We start from the raw sequence: 21,478 nt of genomic DNA, 5'->3' as shown, positions 1-21,478 counted from the left end.
TCTCCTCTCTTACCTCCATGGTTGCGACATAGTTTGGTTCAAGTGGCAGTTTCTTAAGGCAAATTCGGTGGCGATCCTCCACCCACCGACCTCTATGAGCGAAGTATTGGTCCGACATCAGCACTGAGCGACTTTTTTTTTTATTGTTGTTGTTTTGTTTTTGCTTTATTATTTTGTTGTACTAATTTGCTTTCGTACTAACATAACTGGGATGATTTTTTGCTAAAAACAAATGTCTGATTTCAAAATTCAAGTACATGCAAGAAGATAACATGCACGGACCACGCTAATCAAGCTCAACTGTTGTTTGGCTAGTTAACAGTCTTAAATCTCAACTCATTTTGTAAATTATCCCGTCCCCATTTGTTGATCTCAATTGCCGCTTTTTGATGTCCCAGAGAGATTGTCCTACTACCTTTTTTTAATTTTTTGGAAAATAAGATTGTCTTACTTCAAAACTAAATAAGCAAGATATATTCAATAAATTTCCTCTTTTATCCATCCCTCTTGAAATCAGTAACACAAACAAAGTAATCAAAGATAATGATTGGAGTGTAAAATGGAAAAATGAAGTGATAACACATGCAATGATTGTATTCCCTTATTAAGTTGAAATTCTCAAAAGATCCAACAAATGTGGACGGAGGGAGTAATGAAATTTGAACAAATGTGGATGGAGGGAGTAATATATCCAAATGTAGAATTTAGGGCTAAAGTCTTTCCGAGCTCGGTTTGGTATGCTAATACTACTTCACAAACAAACAAACAAACTTTGAATGCATTTTTGAGCTTGGACTAGATTTAATTTTGAACAACCCACAATTTTGCACGGCTATGCTCTTTTCAGTCCTCAGTTTAATTACAGTAATAAATTGTGTGGTACTAGGAAGATTCATATGGCAATTAAGTACTCATTTCTTTAGTAAAACTGTATCTATCTGGATCTGCTGTGTCTTTATTTTTTATTTTTTCCTTCAGGAAACAAAGAAGATAAGAATACAAATAACAAAGGAAAAGAGACAATGGACGACAAGCACATTGATTTCATCAACTGTTTACACCACCACCATATATATAATTGCAGGGGTTTAGAATTACATTACAAAATCGAACTATTTACACCACCACATATATATATAGCCATCCGCCAGACTTCTTCCTACATCCACACCTTTTGAAGCACGAGAGACGGTCAAAACACCAAGTCCAAACGCAAAAATAAGACACAACCACGCAGACTACCCCGAGGTCCTTCGACTCTCCAGCACTGCGAAAAGCTCTTGGTTAGCAAAAGCTAGTGGAAAACTGGAGAGATTAGTACCGTGGTGCGCGTAAGCTGACCCGGGGACCACTCTTCATTATTAAAAAAAAAAAAGTTTGCATGCAACACTGAAAACGAAAAGACACACCAAACATTTTTCGAACACAAACAAATTCACCAAAAACCAACTGTGCGTCTAACCTATTCTTGATTTACTTAAGCATAAGCAGCATTATTAGTAGGGCTGCTTAGCAAGAGTAGTGTCACCATACCCGTACCCATTCACATCACCCCCCTCCTCCACTTTCCTAATTCCCCCCTCATATTCCTTGGCCGTATCATACGAAGCATGCAATCCGAAGAAGACATAGTACACCAATAAAAGCCCAGTCCAAACCCCGAACCTTATGAACGAATCCTTATCGATGGATCCCAACAGGAATATATTAATTGCGATCGACGCCGACGGTAGCCACGGCACCAACGGGACGCCCCACAGCTTCGCCTCCCTCGCGTGGGGCACGGTAGCCCACAGCCCGATCGTGGCGAGGAGCCAGATGGGAACCGTGACGCAGTACCCCACCCAGCCCGTCGTGCTGAGGCCCCAGTAGGCCGCGGTGGCGATGGAGGATCCGAGGATGAGGAGGAGGAAGACGACGAGCTTGTTGCGGTCGGCGGCGGCGGTGACGCCGGACACGTAGTAGCGACGGACGAGGAGGGCAAGGGCGACGAGCATGAAGATGAAAAGGGTGGAGATGGAGAGGAGGTTGGAGAGGATGCTGAGGTCTGTAAAGAAACCGATGACGGCGGTGGCAGCCATCATGGTGACGGTGGCGTGGACGGGGGTGCCGGTTTTGGCGTTGACTTGAGCGAACCACGGGGGCATCATGTGGGTTCGGGCAATGTGGGTTAGGTAACGGGCTTGGCCTACTGCGCCCACGAGGAGGACTGATGTCATACCTGCGTGGGAGTAAAAAGCAAAAATATTTTGAAACAAAATTAGTAAAAAGTTATCTTGTGAGGAATTGAATGCATTTTTATATAAGAAGCATAAAAGATGGAGAAGAAGATAAGGGTTATAAGGTTCATAATCAAATTAAGGGCCAATTTTGCAAATAAGCTATAATTGTTTGGGCTTTCATTTGAGATTTATTAAATTAAAAAAATCAAATACAACTGTCTGCAAAGGTGTGTTAAAAGATTTGCAGATAGAGCATCACTCATTTAAAATTGACTAAGCTAGACGAACCTCTCTACTTCAGAAATTTCAATGCCAAGTGTTTGCGGGATGATTAAATTTACGTCACAATCTTACTGAAATCATTTGATGTGACATTTTACGGGAACACCATAATAATTAAAATATTAAGCTATTTTTTAAAAAATTTTATGCCTTCGAGTGGTTATATTATGTCATTTTGAAAAGTGTTATGCCTTCAAATGATTATATTATAGAAGAATACGGTATGACCAAACAAAAGAGATACCCTAGCATTATTTTTTACTGATGCACAAATACTTGTGCTGAAAAGGGTCTTGAGATGTGAGTATTTAGCTAGGGAGTATGCAAAGAGTTGTATGTGCAAGCAAGTAAATGTACCTTTGAGTGCTCCGGCGGCAACAATGTACTTAGCCCAACCCCACCCAACATCTTGGAACGCAACCGAGAAGGGAGCATTGGAATCAACTTTCCCGTACGGCACCATCAAGCAAAGAGTGACAGCCATCAAACAGTACAAAGCGGTAGTGACTACCATGGACCCAATAAGCCCAATCGGGATATCCCTTGCCGGGTTTTTGGTTTCCTCCGCCATGGTGGACACCGCGTCGAAACCCACGTACGCGAAGAACAACACAGCCGACGCCTGGAAGATCCCGCGAGGCCCGTTCGGGTCGAAATCCTCGTAGTTCTTGGTGTCGGCCTTGAAGAGGCCCGCGATGATTATGAATAGGATCACAATGACGTGGACGATCGAAGCCACGTAGTTGAGGCGGGAGGAACCTTTTAATTTTTTGTATGATAGTATATATTACACAAGTTAGCAAAGGAAAACACTGGTGGTATAATTGTTCAACTAGTACAATGATCACGATCACAATCACAGACATACACTTGTTTAAATCCCATACCTTTGGTGCTGGCGACGGCGATAATGCAGATGATGATGACAACACCAACGGCAATCGGGTCGAGGTTGTTGTAACCGCTGGCGAGGCTGTGGGCTGTGATACGGAAGTCTTCGGGTTGGTGATTGCAGAGGGTGGCGAAGTAGGAGGTCCACGCCCGTGCCACAGCGGCACCACCGATGACATACTCGAGGAGAATGTTTCCGGCGGCTATGAATGCCACGAATTCGCCGAGCTCCACTCTGAGGTACGCGAACGAGCCACCTGCGAAAAGTTTGGGAGTACATTTGTGTTTGGTTATTTTTTAAAAATCAGGAAGCTTTTCCGATTGAAATTTGCAGCTCATTGATCAAGAATTACATGCAGTCTGAAAATACTGTAACAAATTATACTCCTACAAGACAATCGCACTCATTAAACATACAAAACTTTTTTACTTAAATTGGTTCAGTTGCACAGTTTTTGATTGGTCTTAAATTTACCCATTACTTTGAATTCCATCAATTTTCAATATCCTTCTTCTATACTTGGCGTTTTGAGACACAAATTAGGCCTAATTTGGCATTCATTATAAGCCAAATAGCTTATTTTTTGTCCTTATTCAAAAAAAATTCGCATTTGTTAATTTTTCATCAATTTTTTGAGAATTATTACTTTGTTGTGACAAGAGGAATCTAAAAAGAAAAAAATTATGATCGAAATTCAATTTTTTTTGAATAAAGACGAAAATAAGGTAATTTTTTTGTCTTTATTTAATAAAAATTGAATTTCGATCGTAATTGCTAAATTCATTCTTCTCGTCATGACAAAACAATAATTTTTAAAATATTAACGAAAAACTAACAAATACGAAATAAAATTTGAATAAAAAAAAAAAGCCATCTAACTTATAATGCCAAACTAGGCCTTAGTTAGGACTCAAATCGTTCCCGTACCAGTTTACGTTGGTCGGACAAACATGTAGAAAGAGAAGTACTGTAATTAATTAGCCTGGTACTGTTTCGATCAGTGATAGGAGGGTATTCCAACAATAAAATATATTTTCATCTTGGAAATTGAATTCTCCGTTCTCTTTTTTGACATCTACACACTTTTTTTTTGGATTTTAGTATTGAAAGTGTATGTAATTTTTTATTAAAAGACAAAAAAAGAGTGTAAATATAAAAAAATGGAGTGTAGAATTCAATTTCCTTCATCTGTACAACAATTTCTTTTTGTTACATCACTCATGACATAGCAACTAGCTAGCAAAAAGAATATTCAAAAGAAGTTAAGAAGAAACTTAATTATATACGTATATACTCCTATAGTATCATGATTCCAAAAAAGTATGAAAGCTTCGTTCCGGACCACTCTTCTAGTCGGTTACGTAAAACAAAACCCAAAAGTCCAACATTTTCACGTTCGATCTCAATAAGTCAACTCCAATACAGTTTGTGTATTTGAGCATATACTGTATATAAATTGTCAAAGGGAAAATTATTCAATAGTCTCGGAGTACCACGTGACATGTCTTATGTAGTGCTTCTGGTCTATAAATTATCGCTACCCAAACTAACAAGTGGGTCTACCATTATCACCCAACCGCCCAACAAGAGAGAATGACTGTGTCACCCGTAAAAAAATTCCGCTATTTGATTGGTTTGGAAACATCACGTAAACATGTCACATGTTAGTATGAGACTATTGAATAATTAATCTTGTCAAAAGGTTTTCCTAACCATCAGTTAACGGCTGATGAATGGGTTCGCTTCATTTTTTTCGGCTTTGATGGACCCCAAAAATGTTTCTTTATCATTTGAATCAACGACTGATCAATATCTACATGTATGTAGATGTGAACACACTAAAAGAACACGTCAATTAGGTAGGGCAAGAGTTGTCGATAAGGTTGACGTTTGAATTCATAACGTGACACATAGTAACGGGTTGTTTGGTTAAATAGTCAAATGCTTTATTTTTTTATTTTTATTCAAATTTTTATTTGTATTGGTTAACTTTTTATAGATTATTATTTTGTCAAGAGAAATCTAAAAAGTATAAAATTATGATCGAAACTTAAATTATTTTGAATAAAGACGAAAAAAATTGGCTTATTTTTGTTTTTATCTAAAAAATTTGGAATTTCAATTATAATTTTTTACTTTTTAAATTCCTCACGTTAAGAAGAATAGTTAATCTAAAAATAAATTAACAAATACAAAAAAATGTAAATAAATATAAAAAATAAGCCATTTAACTTATTTAGCCGAAAAACTCCTATATAATATAGTCAAACCTACTGACTGATCAGCCACCATGGTCAACAGTCAAACCCACTGATCGTAATGATTCATTTTGAATTTCAAATCTCTCCACAGTTTGTGTGTTTGACTCCGAGGGTTGTTTTGTCTAGATATTGAGGTGATGTTCCAACTATTTAAAAGGAAGGTTTTGAAAAAACGAAGGTAATTTTAAGCTCAATAATTATCTATTTACGTAAATAATTTTTCTATCAATATGGATCTTATTTGATAGATTTCATTGAGATCTTTTATACGGTGCAAGAAAAATCAAAAAATTATTTTTTATTTTCATTATATTTGAGTTTGAAAATTAAAAAAAAAGATGTTTTAGAAAAAGAATGTTACCTATAACACCCCTTGAACCCTGTTGTGGGGCCAATTTGGACTATTTGGGAAATGTTAAGTGCAAAGAAAATGTACCTAAAAATTATTTTGAAAGGACAAATCAATGGTACAGATTCACTTTGCAGTGCCTCTGTACCGTTGATTTGCCTTTTCAGGGTAATTTCCGAGTATATTTTCTTTGTACCTAGCACTCTCCGGACTATTTTCCATGGATCAACTTCACTTGATTGGCCGAAATTTCTAGCTAAGATAGAATATTTAATTGTCACTAGATCCATTTTTTACAAAATACATTTATTATTAATAAAAGTGTCACCCCAAGACACTCTAAGGTTTTAAGGTCACCCTAGGACACTCTAAAACCATAAAGTACCTTAAAATTCTATGATATCTTAAAACCTTTAAGTACCCCTAAGATTTTAGGGTTTGGGATACCTTAGGGTTTAAATTTAAGCGCTTTCATAGAACCCTAAGATTTAGGTTTAAGCACTTTCATAGGGGTTTCAGGGTGCATTTTTCTATTATAGGATTTTACCGATTTAAACATTTTTATAAAGTATCCTAATGTTTAAGCATTTTCATAAGATATCTTATGGTTTAGGCATTTTTATAAGGTACTCTAGAGTTTTGGCACTTTCATAGAATACCTCAGAGTTTAGGCACTTTTCAAGGTTTAGGCACTTTCATAGAATTTTGGTGTTTCATTAATTGGAGGTGACTTAGGGAGAAATACTTTTTATTTTTTGTACTTAGTGGTAAAAAACCTTTTTAGTTATTTTGAATTCATTAAGAATATGAATCATCCAAAAAATCATATCAGTGAATATACATCGATCAATACATGATGCAACACATTTGTTTTGGGGAAATTTTTTGTAGTCGTCCCTCTAGTTTTACGGTTGTCTCAATTTCGTCCTTCTAGTTTTAATTGTCTCAATTTCGTCCCTGTAGTTTGTTTTACGTTTCAAATTGGTAAAATCGTTAACAACGTTAATGAAACTAACGGAAAAAATATGATTAAAAAATTAAGTGCTCCAATTTTCAATCTGGTTGAACCGGTGCAAAAATCTTATTTTTCTGATCATTTTATCTTAAATAGTCATAACGGATTTTTGGCTCTAAGGCCTTTCAATGAGCACCCTAAAAGCCAAAATCTTGGGGTGTTCGTTGAAAGGCCTTAGAGCCAAAAATTTCTTACAACAATCTAGGATAAAATGATAAAAAAAAATAAGATTTTCGCATCGGTTCAGCCGGAATGAAAATTGGAGCACTTAATTTTTTTAATCATATTTTTTCCGTTAGTTTCGTTAACGGTGTTAACGATTTTACCAATTTGGAACGTAAAACAAACTACAGGGACGAAATTGAGACAATTGAAATTAGAGAAACGAAAATGAGACAACCGTAAAATTAGAGGGATGACTACGAAAATTTGCCCCTTTTTTTTTATTGTAAAGTGTGTTCTTAATTATGCAACACATTTTTTTTATTGTAAAGTGTATTCTTTGGCGAACACTCACTCTAATTATTTATGCTGTGTTTGGATTTGAATTTTTTTTTGAAAAATAGTAGGGGTAATAAATAAAGAGAGAGATAGAGAGAGAAATGTTGAAAGTAGGAGGAATCTAGGAAATATTTTTTAAAAAATACTTTTTAAAAAACAAAAAGAACAAGGCATTAATAGTCTTAAAGCACCGTTACGCTTGTGTTGAAAGGATATCGCTAGCCAAGGTATGGGATAAAGCTAGTGATTTCCAGGCTCTCACACTTTCATTAGCACATTACGTTTTCTCTACTTTTATGATGTGAACGAATGAATTTACAATATTTATCTCTCCAATTGTGAAGGAGTATACAACTAAAATGTTAATTTTATAAATTTTCACATGACAAAAGTACACAATCAAAAAGAAAGAGAAGAAGATATGATTATAAAAAAGAGTGTATAAATCAATTATCCTTAAAAAATACAACTTTCCCATAATGGCCGGAGTTATTTTTTAAATTTCCCGGCTAGGGCTGTTGGAAAACATAAGAGCATCCGCAATGGAAATAATCAAAATTAATAATCAAAATGTGTCACGTCAGCATTTGATTATTCATTTAGTTCATAATCAAACTTAACAAATTTTATCTCCATATTGGTTATTTTTGAATCCCTATAAAAAAAACCCACAATACGCAATGTACCTATGTCCAATCACAAATGAGTCATAATCACGCACTCGATCACACCAAATTATTCTTCTCAATGAGACGATTCTAATGTAGGGTGTTTTTTAGTTTTTTAGTTTTGAATTTGGTTATTGGGTTTGATTATTGAGTTTTAGTTATTGGTAAAAGTTGTTAAGTTTTGTTATGGAATGGGTGGAATTTGATTATTTGCTAAAAGACTTGTAATTTTGCTTATTACAATGTGAGGTGTTTTTTTAGCATTGTTGTTAAATTTGCTTATCCATACCAATTTGCTTATTCCAATGTGGATGCTCTAAGCTAGGTAGTTTTTTTTTTTTTTTTTAATTTGTCGTTTATAAAAAAAAACACGTCTGCATCAAAATTTTTTTTTATTTTTATGGATTATTGAAAATCTTCTCAGAGAAAGAGAAATCAAGTGGTAGGATCATACCTGCAACAGGAATCTCAACAGCGAATTCAGTATAACAAAAGACGGAAAGCATGGCGGAGACTCCAGATACGACGTAGGACAGGACGACGGCAGGGCCCGCGTGCTCTTTGGCCTCGAGTCCGGTGAGAACGAAGATTCCGGCGCCAATAACCGCACCCATGCCGAACCACATCAGGTCCCACCAACTCAGCGTCTTCTTCATCTCGTGGTTACTCCGGGCCTTCATCTCCAACTCGGACGAGTCCAGCGACCGGGTCGTGACTCGGTCCATGAACCGCGCCGGAGTCTCCCTCAGCGCCGTCGCGTAGTTGCCCCAGCTCTCGAACGATTTCTCGGGGAGGAAATCGCCTTTGGAGCATGAGCAAGCCCACCTCTTCCGTACTCCTCCTCCGTTATCCATCTCTGCTTCAAGGACAAGATAAAATGTTAACAATAGTAAGCAGCATCCGTTTGCAGGCCTCATTGCGAGACATTCATATCCACAACTTCCCTTTCGGAGCAACGAAAAAGATTGGGCAAATTTCACTGACCTCCCCTGAGGTTTCTAGGGGAGGTTTCTGAAATGACACTGTCTTCCCTTCCTTTACCTGACAATACCAAGGGACCCCCTTCCCCCCCCCCGCGTTACCTCCCGTTAGAAAATGGATGGAGAATGTGATGTCATTGTGCTATACTTTTTACAATACTTATACTATCCCTCACCAGACTCTTTACGTCTCTCATTTATAAAATATAAAATACAAACATTTCTACACTTTATGCTCGTTTCACTTTGAGATTTTGTCCTTATTTAAAAAGATTCATATTTGTTAATTTTCTGTCAAGCTTTTGTGAATTATTGATTCGTCTCAATAAGAGGAATTGAAAAAAGTAAAAAATTAAGACGTTTACCAAATATTTTGAGAAATTTAAAATTTTGGGTAAAAGTAATAAATTTATACTCTTTTGATTTCGCTCGTTGAGACAAATCACTAATCCACAAAAATTTAACGCAAAACTAGCAAAGACGAAAAAAATTCAAATATGAACAAAAATAAAAAAGCCTAAAAAATCCTACAAACAAGCCCGCACAAAAAAAAAATTTTGCGGATTTGTTTGCGGGATTTTTAGGCTTTTTGATTTTTGTTCATATTTGAATTTTTTTCGTATTTTCTAATTTTGCGTTAAATTTTTATGGATTATTAGTTTGTCTCAACGAAAGGAATCAAAAGAGTACAAAATTATTACTTTTACCCAAAATATTGAATTTCTCAAAATATTTGGTAAAAGTTTTAATTTTTTACTTTTTTCAATTTTTTTTATCGAGACGAACCAATAATTCACAAGAGTTTGACAGAAAATTAACAAATATGAATCCTTTTAAATAAGGACAAAATCTCAAAGTGAAACGAGTACAAAGTGTATTTTATATTTTATAAATGAGAGAGGTAAAGAGTCTGGTGAGGGTAGTATAGGTATTGTAAAAAGTATAGTACAATGACATCACCTTCTCCATCCATTTTCTAACGGGCAGGTAACAGCGGGGAGGTCCCTTGGTATTGTCAGGTAAAGGAGGGGAGGACAATGTCATTTTAGAAACCTCAGGGGAGGTCAGTGAAATTTGCCCAAAAAGATTTGAGTTTTTACTTTTTAGACCTTTTCCAGAAACACAATCGAACTCAGAAACAGGAACAAAGTTTTGATTCCAACCTGCCGTGCGTCTTGGGACCATAGAATCAATCCCTTTTTTTTTTTTTAATCAGAACATACAGGCAGTTGAATTACTCAAAAGCAAAATTTAAAGGGTGCCCCTGGTGCACACCCTTAGGCAGAAGTTTTAGTACATTAATTGCATTTTGTTATATTCATTAACCATATTGAGAATACAAATCATTCAATCAAAAGAAGTTCAAAAGTATTTTGAATAATAAAAATGACCATAACTCTTTATCTTTCTTTATTTTTAAAATAATTAAAAAAAAGAAGGGAAAATGGGGAAATGGAACCCGCCACTTCACTTCAAATGCATGCAAGAGTTTTGCTAAATTGGAGTTTTACTACGGCTCCATTTGTTTAACGTAAAGTATTTTCCGATGTAAAATTTTTTTTATGTAAAATCTTTTTGGCAAAAAAAAAAGTTTCCATTTTTATTTTCCGATGTTTGGTTAATACGAGTAATTGTTAAGTATTCCTTGAAAAAACAAACACATTGAACAATCATTATCAATCTAGTTTTTTTCTCAGTACTACACAAAATAGATGTTGATACTCTGATAAACTCTCTCTCTCTCTACCTTGTAACCACATTAACCCACATGTTCCTAAGTCCTAACCCAATTACTGAGAAGAACCCACTGCCTCCACGTAAACTGTATGTATGTAGAGAGAGAGAGAGAGAGAGAGAGAGAGAGAGAGAATCTAATCGGGGGATTTGAAAAGTAGATACTCCATTCAGGTGGTAATCTAATGGGGGCTTTCGATGATGCTGGTTTGTGGAATGGGTAGTCGGGACAGAGTCCTGGAAAATGACTTACGGAAATTTCTTGGGTAAGTCATTTTCTCCCGATTGAATGGAAAATATTTTACCAGAAAAATATTTTACTTATAATTTGTACAACTAAATACCGGAAAATAGGTAAAATATTTTACAGGAAAATATTTCATGTTGAAACAAAACAAAGCCTACGTGTCCAGACAAGGAAAACATCATCACTAATTCACAAAAGAAAAACAAAACCACTTTGAGCGACATAGGATTAATTCCAATATTTTGTGTAAAGGATTAGAAATTGAAGTTTTGCTAAATTTTCATTGTTATTATATCATTTGAGTTTTGTACAGGTTGTTAAACAACTGTATTTTTTCCCCTCTTTTAGACGTTTGAAACTCATGAATTTTCATTTAATTGTTTGGGTACTATTGAATCATGATTCTTGTTCAAACTAAGAAAATTCAATTTTCTTTTGTCTGTCTGGAAAACAAGTTAAGATGAACAACGGAAGAAAAATTAGTTACTCCGTTTTCATGGCCTCCAGTGTTTTATTTGAATTGAAAACCTTTCACCTACCTAATTCCTAAGAGAAAATGAGGATAATATTGTCATTACAAAAAAGTATTAAAAACATTTATGACTAGTTTAGAAAATAGTACTCCCTCCGTCCCTTTTGAAGTGTCTCACTTCGTAACTCCAACTTATTAAGAAAACATCATCATTACACATTTCACATCAACTTTTACCTCTACTTTCCCTACTTACCCTATATGGAGACATCATCATCACACTTTTACACACTAACTTTTCAAAATGGAATCTACTTTTAGGGGCAAAATGGAAAATTTACCAACTTTTACCTACTAATTTTACAAAATAGACACTTATTAAGGGACCAGGAATGCTACATACACTACACACTTTCACTACACCATCCACTACATTCTTTATGGGACTCATTTCGGGTCCAACAAAAAATACAGAAAAATATTCATAAATTTTAAAATAATATTTTAGGGAGCCCTGCAAAAAATCAGCTTTAACCGGTATCGGTAAGTATTATTTCTAAATTTATAAGAGTGAAAATGCTCAACTGCGCAGTTTCGAACATACGAACCCAGAAAATAATATTTATTGATACCCGTTAGAGCTGATTTTTTACGGGGCCCCCTAAAATATTATTTTCAAATTTATGGATATTTTTCTGTATTTTTTGTTGGACCCGAAATGAGTCTCATAAAGAATGTAGTGGATGGTATAGTGAAAGTGTGTAGTGTATGTAGCATTCCTTTTAAGGGACAACCCAAAATGAAATACTAGACATTAAATAGAGGACGAAGGGAGTAGTGAAAAGTGATATTATGTGAGTACCCATAAACATAAGTCAAAGGTTTAAGTATATTTATTGCAACTAAACTATTGTCCTAGAGGCACCGATTAGGAGGCTTAGGTATATTTATTGCAGCTAAACTATTGTTCCAGAGGCACCTATTAGCAGGACCGTTACTCAAAAAAGAGGAAGGAACAAAAAGATTGAGGCATTAAACCGGTTCAAAAGAATAGAGACGTGACCTCGATCTATCCTCATTTGGAGAATTTGATGATTCAATGGCTACCATTAAATTCGAATAAGATCTCAATCATGAATGAAATAGAGTGTGATATGCTAGCTTTTGTCATAATCTCCGGCCAGAGATATTTGGAATATATACAAGTGGCGGTCAACACGAAGACTCTTATAGATCGAATAAACGGAGTATTCACTTTCTTCCACCTTTTTTTTCCTTGAAAAAATATCGAAGTCTTTGATACGCAATGAAAAGTTGCTTAATACAGTACGTAGAATTGCTTTCAATGATCAATTCAATCCGCTGCGCAAACCACTCCTTAAGATAACACATGTCTCTATCATATCATTATGATGACAAGAATAAGTCAATAACATCTCTAATTTAATACTCTAAAAAAACTTGTTGAATGAATTTAATAGGGGCAGATCTACACCTAGAAATCTGAATTCAAATGAAAAAGTCAAAAGATTCAACAGAGATACCATATGAAAATATATCAATAAACATATACATAATCATTATGATGATTAACATCTCTAATTTAATACTCTAAAAAAACTTGTTGAATGAATTTAATAGGGGCAGATCTACACCTAGAAATCTGAATTCAAATGAAAAAGTCAAAAGATTCAACAGAGATACCATATGAAAATATATCAATAAACATATACAAACATATATACATGTCTACAATTTTGTGAGACAAACAGATCCAAAATTCTTTTTCAATCGTTTCAATTATAACTACTATTCAATTAATATATTATTAGTCGATGAAATCATAAAATTATATGATTCTTCAGAGCCTGATCCTTTAATATTTTGATTCTAGTAGTCTTGTACTTGCATGCTTATATCTATATGTGTGTGTATTTGTATGCACATATATATGCAGAGAGAGAGAGAGAGAGAGAGTGACCTGCAATTGAGATGTCGAGATTCTGGTGCGCGGAGGGAGAGGTGGGGATTGACCTCGGCTGCGGCAGGATGGAGAGAGGGACGGAGAAGCGATGGTGTACCTGGGGAACTGAGGAACCTAGTTGGTGGTGCAATTGGTTAAATGTATTATAGGAGAGAGAGAGAGAGAGAGAGAGAGAGAGAGAGAGAGAGCGCGCATAAATAGGCAGGGGAGTATTTTTGAACCAGTGTTGAGATTCCGGGCAGCAGTGAATTTAGACTTTTTAGTCACAGCTGTTCATTGGAATGGAATCACTGGAGGGTTAAAGCCTAATCCATAACGGAATCTCCCTAAATCAGGGGAATTAAGAATTGTCCTCGTTTTACAGCACATATTCAATTCCTACAAAATCGGCATGTCGACTTATTTTTTTTAAATAATAAAGTTGTGGGCTTTCTTTGGTGTGCGTTAACTTATTACTATTTTTTTTTTAATTGGAAACTTTCAATTAATTAGTCCGGCCAGCTGGATTTCACCGGTGATAGTATATGGGGTAACCTTTTTAGAGCATCCACAATGGCCTAATCAAAATCAAAAGTTGCTAATGTTAGCAATATTTGTTAAAGTGCTCACATTAAAATAATAGAAATTAGCAACCTAACAGGAGGTGTAGATAGGTCTGAATTGTGTATAACAAGGGGTGTAAATTGTATATTATATGAGGTGTTAATTGTTGTGTGTGTGTGTTTTAGGTGTGTGAATTGTCTTTTATAGGATGTGTGAATTGTATACGAAAGAAGTTTGAGAAATGTGAATTGTTTGTTATAGAGGCCGGTGTGAATTGTTGTATGTGGGTATGAATATAACAGGGGCGAGGGGTGTGAATTGTTTTATGGAGTGTGAATTCTGTACAACAAGAATTCAAGGGGGTATGAATTGTCAATTATAGGGGGTGTAAATTTTGCATTTTGGAGTGTGACTTATATATTTTAGAAAGTGAATTGTATAGATGGGGTGTGAATTCTGCATTTAAGATTTGTGATTTTTTATTTTATTTTGAGGGGTGTGAATTGTCTAGAAGGGGTGTAACTTCTTTATTAAGGGAAATAAAATAACTTTCTTACTTGTACACAATTTCATATTTAAAATGAATCTTGTTTTGAAAAATTGTGTTGTGTACATTTTAGAAATATTTGTTTTTGCAAAATTGGATATGCACAACAAAAGTTGAAATCGTTTAAAATTTTAGCTATATATGAGCTATATATATTTACGGACAAGTATATGCAGAGAATAATTTTGTCCACCCTCCTTTAAAGAGAGTGGACTTTATTTTCCCTATGATTGGTGGAAATTGTGTAGGATTCACAAAATCAATACACTTTTTAGAAATAATGAGTTAGTTTGTAATAGGATCCACACAATTTTCACCAATCACAGGAAGAGTAATATTCATTATCTTTAAAGGAGATTGAACAAAATTATTCTCGAATATGTATGTGTAAACATGTAACAATTTTAGAGAGAGAAAGAAAATGTATAATTAGAAAATATTATTTGGTAATTTTCAAACAATACTCCACCACTCATCAAATGTCAAATGTCAATTTGTTTATCAAATCACTAACAAAAAATAACGGGTCCTACAATATTAGCCAATGATACATTAGTTGGGACACTACAATGTAATATTCCATTAGCATTGAATAACTTTTCCTAATGCTAAACCCAACCCGCAATGGTGCTTAGAAAAAAGGGTTTGCGTGGGTAGTCTTTGACAATGGATGAGTCCGGACAGATACAAGGAGACAAAATAGAGCCGGCTAGTCAGAACTCCTTGAACTTTATGTCATGAGATTGTGATTCACAATGGAATATAACACACGGGAACAAAAAGATTAGAACAACTAGTGGACAGATTAACATTTACAGAAAACAATTAATCTATAAATCATTAAGGATGAAAAAATAATATTCTCGTTTAGTAAAATAAAAAATACATTAAATGTAACGTACTATGCCAATAGTATACCAGATCAAATAATATAATACAATTTCTCATTGAATGAAAGACATAAGGGTAATTTTCAGAAAACCCCCTCCATCTACCACCAAATATCAAGGACCCTCCTCCATATTTTTTCAATTTGCAATGTCCCACATTTTAACAGATTTGGTTAACGAAAAACATAAAAGGACAATATTACCCTCATTAACCCTAAAAGGTCATAAAAGGTCCTAAAATCCTTGGGCGGGAAAACTCCTCCCTCTGGCCTTTGCTATTTTTCAGCTCCCACACCCCTCTCTCTCCACTATCCTAATACACCCCCCTCTCCGAAAATTTCTACACACCAACACCCCCACCCGCACTAGAAAATCAATGGGAAAGAAAGAAAAATGAGAGAAACTCCAAGATCCTCCAATGGAGTTTTAGAGAGAGTATGTGCGTGAAAAATGGGTTTCTCACCTACACCACCTCACCATCCGAATTGAAGCTTCCAACCTTCTAGCACAACCTTGATCATCTCGGAACCGTTCCCCTCTCACCCCGAGTCATCCCCGAAGTCTCCTATTCCGGTCGTCTTCTTTGATTACCGAAAATTTACCGAAACCGTTCACTGTAATTTCTGATCGAATTCAAGGTAGAATAATCCCTATTTTACCATTCCCTAAGTATATTTAGTCCTAGTATGTTATTTAATGTTTAGAAGAAGTAAAAAATCAAACCCCATGCATCAAGAACCAAAATACCGTAGCTATCCCCTGTTTTTTCGATTTTGGTCGTGACTGGACATGAAAACAGTTGCATGTAGAGTGTTTTATTATAGTTTAGTTGCATGTAGAGTGTTTTTTCAGTTTTGGACTTGTGCATCAAAATCCATCCAGCCGAACCCATACTCGATCTGTTTTCAGTTTACCTGGTTCGGATCGGAGTTGGCGTGGTCCGGACGAGCGTGTCTGGAAATGAAACAGATTGCATTAGAAGTGTTTTTAATACAATTTAGTCCCTGTGTCATTGAAGAAGACATGATCCAACAATGGAGAGATGGTGGAGATCGAACAAAGACGTCAGGGAGGAGGAAGAAGATGTGGGGGAGAAGAGAGACATGGAGGAAGAAGATGTGGAGGAAGAAGACTGTGATATGTAGATAGATGAGAGTAGATATATTTATTTTATCAAAAAAAGAATAATGGGGGGAGAGGGGCATTTAAAGGAGTTAAAATGTGAAATAATTTTTTCCCGTTAATTTTGTTAACAGAATTGTTAAAATGTGGAACATTGCAAATTAAAAAAAAATAGAGGAGGGTCCTTGTTTCAATTGGTAGATGGAGGGGGATTCTTGATTTTTGGTGGTAGATGGAGGGGGGTTTTTGAAAATTACCCAAGAGATAAACAACCTTCCGTTTGTTTGATCGGCAATAGATAAACAACCTTGAACCAGAATGAAAAATAAATTTTAGCCCTCTTGTCCTTATTCTTTTTTTTTTAAATAGCAAACGAAATTTTATTAATCTTTGAAGTTGTTACAAAGACTAAAAGGGCGAGGAGACGACAAAAGAATGCCCAGTCCGAGACCTAATCCCTCGATTGACAAGATATCAACCAAGGAAGCACTCAAATGGACAGGCCCATAAAATATGGGATGCAACCCAAACACCTAAAGGCCTAAAAACCCAGATTCAATTTCTAGACAAAAGAAAGGCGCCGACTTTGAATTTTAATTCTAACCAATAACAAAGATTGGGTTTAGAATACATTGTTTAAACCCCATAACCGGAATAAACAATCACATCTCTTTGGAGTTTGAATCTCAACGACTTGATATTATTCCTGGATAGGTAGATATGGGAGCTTCCACTCTCTCCGGGGAGTTCTAATTCAAATGCGAATGGTTCCGAACAGTTGAAGGAGTCCCCTGGGATATCCAATCCCACCTCTCCTCTTTTCTGGGTTAAATATAAGTATTTTCCATTTTTGGTTTATATTCAAGTTTATGAAAAACTAAGTGTAACTAAATTATTTGTTGGTTTTTGCACGAGGTGAAATTCAAGAATGTCTACCTCCAATTGTTGGTACCCAAAACTACCTAAGGTACAAGAATAAGTCATGCAAATGTAGAGAAAGAGTTGTTATGAAAATCTCAAAATCTAATCTGAATCCGGGAAGATTGTACTACGCATGCAAATATGCAAGCAATAAGGGCTGTGATTTCTGAGAATGGTGCAACCCAATCAACCAGTTCAACAATATTGCACATATAAGACCAACATCCCAGCTACCAAGCTGGTAGAGACCTGAAGAAAATGATACAACAATCCTAGAAGGGAGGGTCAAGACAAGGCTTCACTTCTAGCATAATGAAACCAAATGACAGCTAATGAAACCAAATAATACTTCAAATTACTTCATTGGAACCTCTGCTAGTATAAATTGCAGCTTCACTTTGTGTAACACTCTGAGATGAAACTGAAGTTTTTCTTCCCCTTCATATGCCCCTACCATTTATTTCTCCTCTTCCTCTGCTTCTAACATTTTGCAACAGTAAAATGGATGTAATAGTAAAAGGATGCAATAGATCAAAGTCTCATAATTTCTTATCTCATTAGAACTTATGAAAGTAACGACTGCGGATTCACTTTGACTTTGTGTAACATATTGGGATGCAACTTGATTTTGAGATGGATGAACTTGTGTGGCTTTAACCCCTTGTTCCTGAGGATGAATTTACACATGGTTATAATGGGTTGTAACGCATGACTTTCTAAGAAGTGGAACACATTCAATATTTCAAAAAATATAAAACATCATTAGTACCTAGTTTTTTGCATCTTTGTTTTTCTTTACTAGAGCCCTTTGACATGACCTTTAGTTGTGCCCAAACTCTTTGCAATTGGCACATCTAAGGGTCTGTGACCTTTTCATTTGACTAGCCCCAGCAGGTGCCTCATCACCTTCTCTCCTTCTATTCTTTCTTGACCTTCCAGGCATCATTCTCAGAGGTGGAAGATCCAATATGTGCACTTGACCCGGTTTTCAAGACCTTTGGTCCTTCACTGGATGGATCATGCCTCCATAGCATTCCATTTAAGCCTTAAGCTTAAAACTTGGATCACAACCATCTTTAATGTTGACCCTTTTATGTGTAAAGGCTGAAACATGTCTACAATGGCAACAACCCAAACCATTATTTCTAGCTTTTCCTACAGCAACCAACAAGATACCTTCATATTGCCCTTTGAGGCAACAACCATCAAGCCTAACGAAGGGCCTACAATTAGATTTGAAACCATTGATCATAGCCTCAAATGTTATGAAGAACCTCTTGAACATTGGAGTGGAGGTTGGAGCTAACATTTCACCTTGACCCTTACAAGATTGTCAAGGTTCCTCCTCAATACTTCAAATGCATAGGCTGTAATTAATGATTATACACTTGACGGTTTCCCTCAAACTCTGCTAATGCCTTCCTCTTGCCCTACACAATTGGTAAATGATGCTTCAATTCCATACTTATGTTGCACTTCAACTCGTATAGAATCTAAGGTCATTTTTGGATTTGTTCTCAATGTTCTCAACATCTTAGAAATCCATTTTTTTTTATCAGCAAAGAAAGGTTTCCATATCATTAATAAAAATGATACAAAATAGAAATCCTGTACTGATACATCATGAAGCATCATGCACAAATGGTAGTATTTCACCTATCACTACACCTCGCCTCACTTTTTTTTTTTAAAGAAAAAGAAAAAAACACCCAAAAGTTGGTAAGGCACCAACCAACCCCCAAAAGGAAACTAGCCCAAACAAGTGGGCAAGGCCCAAACACCCAATCTAAATAGCAGAAACCTGCAACAGCCCAAACAAAAAAACACCTAAATCCCTAATCCTACCATTTGCGGCCTCCACGCCAAACCAACAACACCGCCTCTGTAGCCCCTTAAACCATCGAAAAACAGCACAAACTTCAACAAAATACTGCAAACCCTTCAATAAAACGTCCAAAAGCCCAACAACCACAACCCACCTCCATCAGCAGCCACCAAAGCCAAAATAACAGCGATGTAAGCTCGCACCCTCCACCGGACAACCAAAGCGCAAAGGACGATAATAGAAGTGAAAACGGCAAGTCCAAAGATGAGGAAACCAATAGCCGTGCGGATCCCTTCATAGTTAAGCATAAAACTAGTTCACCCTAGGAAAAGGAACCGGCTAGACTGTAACAACCCGAAAATTTTATTAATAATAATATCATTTAATTAGTGTTATTAATAATGAAATTAATTCTTTTCCTTAATAAAATTAATTATTTCCTTAATAGGATATATATATATATATATATATATATATATATATATATATACAAACATAATTATCCTATTCTAATTATCCTATTTTAATTTTTTTAATTGCATGCATGCTTAATTACGAAATTCCTTCCATCTCTCCCTCTCCTACTTAGTCTCTACTTCCTCCCTAACCCTATTTTCCGTCCATCTCAAAGCCAAGAGTTAGAATTCCATTAAAACACAATTTTATCACCCTTATCAAAAAAAATCTCTTATATATACCCCATTACTCCGACCCTAGGGCATACCACAAAATTCCCCACGCCCCACCAGTCCAGAGAGAGAGAGAAATCGGAGAAAAATCGAACTCCAATCCATGGAGATTTAGAGAGAGAAAGAAAGAGAGAGAAAAGTGGGTTTCATAGCCATGACCAACCGAGACCCGAATTGATCACTCCAATCACTTCCCTCAACCCCAAGCATCATTCAATTCGAGCCCAAGGTCCCCCGATCGCCAAAACCGAAGTTGTCTTCTCCAAAAATCAAGATTCATTCTAAAATCAATTCGATCCAAACCAAGGTATTATAATCCATTCCAACCCTCCCTCTATGTATAATTAGTGTTTTTATACTTAACCCTATGCCCCAAACGAACCCATGCATCGAAACCGTAGCAAAAAACCAAAACAATGAAATCTGGACCGTACCTTGCGGCCGCAACCTGCGGACCGCAAGAACCAGTCGCGAGTTTGCGGCTGGGCTCCCCACCGCAAGGTCAAACCAGTCAGACCTTGCGGTTTGACCTGTTTTGCTTCGAATCGACTTTTCGACATCCCGAACACTGTTTTTGACCCCCGCACTATTTTTCCTAGACTTTTCACACCTCAAAGATCATACCTTGTTAATATCATAATTTATTTATTTATTTAGATATTTATTAATTATTTATTTGTTATCTTTCAAGGTTTTTATAAACGAAAAATATTTGCGACCTTCCAAACAATATTTTTAACACCCAAACTATTTTTCTTAGATTCCTCATACCTCAAAGATGTTATCTTGTTAATTTCATACTTTTTTATTTAATTTACTATTTATTATTATTTTTACGGTGTTTCCAATTAAAATTACCTTACGACCTTATAAACTTTATTATAAATTCTCAAATAATTTTATTTAGACTTCTTATCTTCCGAAGATGAAACGTTGTTAACTTCAACCTATCTTATTTATTAAATAATTTATTATCTATTTATTTTACTTTCGATAACTTTTGTAAATCTCTTTATTTAAAATAATCCCGTGACCCTCCGAACTCAACTTTTGGCACTCAATTGATTGTATAGGACCTTTAGGACTCTTATTAAGGTCATGATAAATATTTTAATATTTTTATCTAATTAATGTATTTAATTAGTTTTTAATTAATCTATTATCTTAGAATTAATTAATAAGAGCCCAGAAAATTTTCCTTGTAATTCCTTTTAAAACTCTTACTTTATTATTGACATTGCGACCATACAAGATTAAGGGCAACGGCCCGTTCATAATAAGTTGCGTGATTTTATTGTTTATTAATTGTTTTAATTATTATTGATTGGTTGTAT

At 35.6% G+C, this 21,478-nt stretch overlaps 1 protein-coding gene and 1 long non-coding RNA gene across 3 annotated transcripts; one reads left to right on the top strand and one right to left on the bottom strand.

Moving 5' to 3' along the window:
* Positions 1–1,025: 1,025 nt before the first annotated feature.
* LOC131316357 (cationic amino acid transporter 1) lies at positions 1,026–13,827 on the bottom strand. 2 transcript variants are annotated; one of them, XM_058345693.1, is made up of 5 exons: positions 13,605–13,827; positions 8,645–9,046; positions 3,392–3,652; positions 2,862–3,263; positions 1,026–2,221 (listed from the first exon to the last, which is right to left on the bottom strand). In XM_058345693.1, exons 2-5 carry the CDS (start codon positions 9,042–9,044, stop codon positions 1,497–1,499), a joined length of 1,788 nt encoding a protein of 595 aa, XP_058201676.1. In that variant the 5' UTR covers positions 9,045–9,046; positions 13,605–13,827; the 3' UTR covers positions 1,026–1,496. The 2 variants fall into 2 exon arrangements, with proteins under 2 accessions (XP_058201676.1, XP_058201675.1); XM_058345692.1 differs by lacking the exon at positions 13,605–13,827 and adding an exon at positions 12,687–12,705.
* Positions 11,210–12,684, top strand: LOC131316358 (uncharacterized). The gene is made up of 3 exons (XR_009197079.1): positions 11,210–11,780; positions 12,469–12,504; positions 12,559–12,684. It is a non-coding gene; the product is annotated as an uncharacterized LOC131316358 (long non-coding RNA).
* Positions 13,828–21,478: the final 7,651 nt, after the last annotated feature.

The sequence above is a fragment of the Rhododendron vialii genome, chromosome 2a, assembly GCF_030253575.1.
Source record: "Rhododendron vialii isolate Sample 1 chromosome 2a, ASM3025357v1".
Lineage (NCBI taxonomy): Eukaryota > Viridiplantae > Streptophyta > Magnoliopsida > Ericales > Ericaceae > Rhododendron > Rhododendron vialii.
The sequence above is the reverse complement of the archived record's forward strand: the minus strand, read 5'-3'. Positions and strand labels throughout refer to the sequence as shown.